Here is a 6,736-nt window from a genome sequence, read left to right as displayed (position 1 = left end):
ATTACCCCTGGGAGATTTAGCTGGAGCGACCGACAGTAGGAAGTTTAAGCAGCCAGGACGGGGATAGCATCGAAAACGTCATTTATTGTGACGGTTATCTCAACTGGCTGAATAGGTCAATTGTTGGCTGATTTTCCTGGAGTTGAATTTTCAGGCAGGCATCAAAGTTTCAAAGAAAGAAGACTGATTTATCGTCGAGTCTTTAAGGTCTTTAAGTCCTCTATAAAACGTCAGGTTGGAAAGTTTCACGTTTTAGTCCAGTGACGGCGAAGAATTGTACTAAAAAATGTGATGCCCGTTGCGTTGCAGAAAGGGAAGTTGTTGTTTTCGTTCCCGTTCCCGTTCCCGTCCCCGTCGGTTTGTTTAAACTCCCTAATAAGTTCTTAAGTTGCACTGACGCTTTAACTGTGGACTGGAACTTAACCCGCCGGCTCGTAAGTTACACTACCACCCTTTATCACTATTACAAGAAAGGTTTAAGTCCGTCTAAATCTTCGAAGGCCAGAAAACCTTGTAGTTGATTACGTCGTGTGCAGCAATATATATAATACTGAAACTAGAGTATTGCTGTTTCCGTAATTGGAGTCTCCATTTTAAAATGAAAATCTAAAATCTGTGATGTATCTGCAGATTTCAGTGCGACTTAATATTTTAACACTTTAGAATCGAAGCTCAAAAGTTAACAAAATTTGAATGTTAGAAGTTAACATATCGCCCTCGCCTGGTAACAGAGGCTTGTGCAAACGCAACACTGACACGAAAAGATTGAATGAGGTGTTTTCTATGAAAGATTAATAAGCAAAGTAACTACCAAGACAACTGAGCCACTCCAAAAAAATGACAAAAACTTTAATATGCAATTATAAAATCATTCTGGGTTGGAAAGCCATGCTCGACTGTGAATATATTGCAACTGGTTTGGAAAAGAAGTAGTAGAAATAATCATGAGCATGCAAACAGACTGAAAGAACAAAGGTGGATGCTTTCAAAAGGTTATCAATTTCGTGGTTTATGCTGTGTTCTCTAATGACTGCTGTATTTCACATCAGCGTCCACAGCATATGTTACAGCGTTAATAGGCATTTCCATATTTTCCCTTGTCATTTTATATGTTCGGAATTTTGAGTTCAGCAAAGGGCCGCTGATAAAACAAGAGATAGAATGTAAAGTGAATTTCCATGTAAACATCAAACCCTCATAAAAAACAACTTGGGCAATCGTTGAGGTGCGAAATTTAACGCCACTTTCACACCTTCGTAATTTTATTTCCCCTTGGTCCGTTAAGCAACGCTTATAAATAGATAATCCTAGGCTTTGACCAACTGAGACATTGAAAAGGCTTTGGATTTTTAACGCCCTAAATTATTTTGAATACGAATCTTGTCGGAAGGGATTTATTTAATCTTGCAACGAACGACGAAGTTCAGTTTCGATGCGTTGAAGATCGCTGAACAACAAGAAGTAAATTCCTTTCCTTAAATTTGTCGCCAATATGAAACACATTAGCGAAAAATGCTGTTGATCATTTTACCAGATGTTTGTGAGGTGACAAAACTCAACGCAAAACATTTCGCTCCGGAATGATTTGTCAGATCTCCTAGACTGCGAGAACAAATCTATTAAGGCCTAGCCTTGACAACACGCCTCTGATAAGCCTAGAACTTGTCTAAATCCAACATCTGGGAAATCTTGCCCATTATCAATTAAGCTTCTGGTTCGAGCAAGCTATGTTTAAAAACACAGGAATTTGATTGACATGAAAATTATCCAAATTAGCGATTAAACATCCTTGTAAATGGCCGCTGGGTCCATCTAGCTCACGAACCAATGACTAAGTGCAATGAAATATCGTTTATCGTGAGAACCAATAGAAAGTGGTTTTAGAAGTTAAAATGACGCCTGTATTTGTCAGCAAATTTTGCTAATTGCCTTTATCATCAATTCAATCGCCTTATTGATTTTATATGATATGTCATACTCACACAGGCGGTAGTCCTTTCATGGTCTGTTTTGTCCTAAACCTGTCAGATAACTTCAGCAGTTTTGCGACAATTGTTTCAAGCTGCCACAAGTTATAACATCACTTGACTGCATTCAAGCGCGATTTCATCCGGATATTAAAGCACTTAAACCACCGCCAGAGTTGTGAAGCATGGCTTCTGTTGGAACTTGGCATCAACATATTTACAACAGCTCTCCAAAGCAACCTACCCCACACTTTGTGGCCAACATACTTGGGCTTCATTCGGGGCACCAACCGAACAGCTCAACAGTCGCTTGCCCTCGACAAGAACAACCGCCTGGTAAATTGCGTCGAGTTAAAGAGAGAGAAGTGAAACAAAAATACAACGAGCTGAATGATTCGGCACCCGATAGCAGGGAAAAGGAAATTCGGGTGCAATCAAAATCAGATACGAAAGGTAGGTGTCTTCATGCTCCGTTAATGGGCTCGGAAATTTGTGGCGGGTTAATCGATGCTGATCAATTTTCTAAACGGTTCTCCGCTTGCTTCCTCTTTATAGAGTCTTCGACAGTTCATTCCAAGGAACTCAAGAGACTTAAAGGGAAAGCTGGTAGAGAAAAAGTCAGAAAGAAAAAAGCTCGAACAACGTTCACGGGAAGACAAATTTTCGAGTTAGAAAAGCAATTCAAAGAGAAGAAATATCTGACTGCCACCGAGCGCAGCGATATGGCCTCTCTGCTTAATGTAACTGAAACGCAAGTCAAAATTTGGTTTCAAAACAGGAGAACGAAGTGGAAAAAGCAGGAGAAGATATGCGAAGACAACAATGAGAACGAAAGGGATTCACAAAGCGACAATTCAGACAACAAAGATAGTGTATCGTCGGAAATTTGTGTCGACAATGACGATAAAAGTTCGGACTTGGATGAGAGCGGTTAGCGGAGTCTTCTTCCGATTATTTATTTTACACACATAAACTCACAGCTTCAAAATTTGACCATTTTTTGTCACTCTACGGACTTGAGAGCAAAAGTAATATTGTACGGAGTTCTATGATTGGTTTAATTGCATTTTTTCATCCTACGAGAATTATGACAATTATCTATACAATAGTTTTGTTCTTACATAAATTAAGAAAACTATTAACGAGCTCCTAAACGGTGGTAAAATCCTTGAATTGTCTTGAAATTGCTGGTCTACCATATCTCTGAACAATAGACAAATCTTTAATAACTATTGTAAAGGTTCTTGAGCTGGGAGCTAAAATAAATGGCCCCAGACAGGAAGCAATTGAGAAACAAACCTCCCTTTAAATGAACTCCACTTGTTCGCACGCGCATCGTGAGGTGTATTTGTTTTGGACTTTTTAGCTAGCTGAAGATAGTTCATTGAAGTGGAGAATGCCGCTAAGACAGGCGGATCCAGTTATAAACTAAATCGCTAAGACTGTAGTTATTTCCTAGGATAATCTATCATAAAAGTAATTTTATGCCACAGTAGTTGGCAATTAACTGAAGTAACCAGCTATTTACAGAAAATATTTCAAACATCTAACAGTTCCGAGACCCTTTTACGGCTGAGTCCGCGAAATAGTTACCACAATCACAAGACACCAGACTTACAGCTCAGTGAAATGTCCAAATTATATTGGTATTTAGTACTGGTTAAAGCTGACCTCATATGCGAGACAATTAAATTCTACGGCAAGTTTTACCAACCGAAAAGACGTTATATAGAGTCAACTAGTAGTGGTCTTAATTATTCCTGACGTCTTCACTACACCACTCGCAGTTCGATCGACATATGTTCACTTAACACAGTAAATATTTTCAATTTGCGACCATCTGTTCGGAGCCATATCTTTTACTACTATTCGAATTGATGCCTTTGTTTTATAGAATTGTCTTCCCTTTGTTTTGAGTTCAAATTTTCATGATTTAATAATAGGTGGAATTTTCTATAGTCAAAGTCAGTGCAGGGGTATTACTAACACATAAAAACTATCAAGTGATATAAAAAGTTGCTTCCAATCTAAATTAGAACTTTGTGCCTGTTTCATAAACAGCAGATAGAGTTAATTGTAAACAAATGGGCTTCATTATTATTTGAAAATAATTTAGCTTGCGGCCTTTTAGGGTTTCACAGTGCTATTAACTGTTTTTATTTATGTGTGGTTTCTTTCGAACATGGAGCATTGTAATCAGTCTTTTATAAGTGCACGGCTTGAGAACGATGATTTGAAAGTTGAACTCCGTCTTGTTCCGTTCAATTTAAACGCGTTTGCATGTAATTTCTAGTATGGGCTGTGTTAAATTGAACAACTGGAACCCCAAAGTGGTGTCTTCAGGCATGATCTGGCTAGCTGTTATGCATTTCTTTAAAATAACGTACATGAATGTAAGCTCACACTACTTGTGTCCTATTAGCGCTACACGTAACCGCAAGTTTTAAGGAAACCACACGCCTTTTGTTGTAAAGGAGACTTAAAAAATACTTAAGTTCCGAAAGGGAAGTTTGCATACTATTTGCATAAACGGTTTCCGAAAAGAAAGCTGCGTTGTATTTCTATTTACATGAAACTCGGCGAACTTGATGGTCTAAATGGTCGCTGATTTTTAAAAGCAATTTCATCATTTTTCAAAGTAAACACTAAAATTTCATTGTGTCTTAATTAACCTTTTCCAACCTCAAGTCAAATTTTTAAATTAGGCGAAGTAGAAAAGATTTCTGAGAATTGATGAATCAAGAAATGGGCCAGATCACTAACTCGACTAATAACTGAAACCTGATAATCATTATTTCAAATTGTTCATGTTTGTCAAAATCAAGTTAAAGAAAAACGTATTTGACTAGTGAGTTTTCAAGTTCTATTTCGAGAGCTTTTGGTTTCGAATAAGTAATTGAGACGCGTTGAGAAAATCGCTTATGGGACTCCAAATTATTTGTAAGATGAAGACAATGAATGACAGCCTGCCATCGAGTTGACTAAAAGACATTAAATTTGAAGGAAAGCTAAACTGTGAAGAGTCAGTAATGAATCCGGTTGAAAGACGTGTTGTAACATCTCTTGAAAAATAAGTTAACAAAGAATGGTTAAGAACCGGAAGAGTGGAAAATGAAAGGTAATATTGTAAAAATAAACCTTTTTACATCGTTCTTGAATCTTACATGTTAATGGTTTCAGTAGAACGAAGAAACGAGCAAGGCTCGTTAATTGTCACAAGACTAACACTCTTGTACTCTGTCGATAAAAGGTCTTCCAACCAGTTCGATGATTTCTTTTGTTTGTCGATTGGTGATGTGCTCGGACATATGTACTTCGAACATACTAATGGACTCTTTCAAACAATTTGCTCTGTCCATTTACAAAATTAAACAAACACTTTTAGTAGCTATGTCAAGCAGGAGACAACGTATTGCCGTATTTTATCTAAAAATTTGTAGTTAAAATGCTTAAACGGTATACGCGGTTGGGCAAACGATTTGCTGCAATTGAATTATAGTTAATGGACCGCGAACTGAGATCCCTCGGATTACTTTTGCAAAATGTCGGATATGCCCAAAACAATTTCATCAAATAATAAATTTGCGCCAGAAAAATGCCTAAAGTGAGTCGATGTATCGTGACAGACTTGTGAGCTGTTAAAAGTGTTTTATCTGATAGATTTTATACCACCCACTATTTTTGTGGGCAGAAGTCGGGTTAATTGAGCTAGCATATCACAGTTCATAGTGTGTTTGCAAGAAAACGTGTCGTCAAAAATTTAATAAGGGACAAGGTCACCTTCCCTCGCCATTTTAAATGCTTTTTACTTCAACTACAAACTGCTGCTTCTCAAGCAATTTCAACCATGTGCAATCGATTAATAAAATATATAATCTTTCGTCTCCAGTGGAGCTATTGTGTTAAGCCATTTAGCGGCTTCTTTGAGTTGGCTTAACTTCAAACAAAGCGTTGATCACAAAGATAAACAAATGTGAGAAACATTACACCTAACGTTTAACTGAGGCGCTTTGAAAATCACTTAATGTTTATCTTCTGGTGAGAAAGCCATCAACAGACCGCCTCCGGGGACTAAATTCACGTTAAAAAGCTCCCAAAATTCAAACACTCAAGAGACTTGAGCTGCTCCGTGTGAACAATTGCGCGTTTATCTATTAAGCAAAGCGATTTGGGCTCAGATAGCGGTAATTAAAAATTTTGACAATCGGATTAACGACCAATGAAAAGCCATAACAAACAATTCTTTCTTCTTTATTGACTTGGTCGGTTTTGCTGATAAAGCCCTAATTGAGCATGAGTAGGATCGATTTCTTCTTAATCGCTGCAGCTCAATTGACTAGTTACTCTCCACTTTGCCCTTAAATTGGAACTTTTTAAGCACAAGTCGTGTATTTTCCGTCCCAATCTTGAGAAAATTGACGTTCTGCGCGCGTATGAATGATTTTACCAGCAGTAGAAAGCGTTATGTGTAAAGAGCTTACAGACAGTGTAGACATGGGTGCATTCCAAGAACGACATTTAAGTCTCCTCTTAAAGATGAAGCTCGACAGCTTGTTAAGATTACCAAGTGATCTTGAAAAGGTCGGCTTAACAGTTGATTGATTTCTGATCTATCAACCAAGGCAAAAAGCTTTCGGAAATAATGTGGAAAGGTCTGGAAAGGCAACTGATTATTAAAAAGGCCTCAATGAAATTGTCCAAACAACGCTGAATGATTCCTTTTTTCCAGCCTTTTTTCTTGTAAATTGCTGAAATGGAATCAAATATGG

General features: G+C 37.7%; 1 protein-coding gene across 1 annotated transcript; it reads left to right on the top strand.

Annotated features, from left to right (window-relative positions):
* The first annotated feature begins 1,958 nt into the window (after nt 1-1,958).
* On the top strand, nt 1,959-4,212 carry LOC140933778 (uncharacterized). The gene is made up of 2 exons (XM_073383418.1): nt 1,959-2,420; nt 2,523-4,212. Exons 1-2 carry the CDS (start codon nt 2,153-2,155, stop codon nt 2,900-2,902), a joined length of 648 nt encoding a protein of 215 aa, XP_073239519.1. The 5' UTR covers nt 1,959-2,152; the 3' UTR covers nt 2,903-4,212.
* Nucleotides 4,213-6,736: the final 2,524 nt, after the last annotated feature.

This window comes from Porites lutea, chromosome 4 (assembly GCF_958299795.1).
Source record: "Porites lutea chromosome 4, jaPorLute2.1, whole genome shotgun sequence".
Lineage (NCBI taxonomy): Eukaryota > Metazoa > Cnidaria > Anthozoa > Scleractinia > Poritidae > Porites > Porites lutea.
The sequence above is the reverse complement of the archived record's forward strand: the minus strand, read 5'-3'. Positions and strand labels throughout refer to the sequence as shown.

Coding starts and splice junctions, on each gene's coding strand:
- LOC140933778 (XM_073383418.1), top strand. CDS start 2,153: ATGGCTTCTGTTGGAACTTGGCATCAACATATTTACAACAGCTCTCCA. Junction 2,421..2,522: donor ATCAAAATCAGATACGAAAG/GTAGGTGTCTTC, acceptor TCCTCTTTATAG/AGTCTTCGACAGTTCATTCC.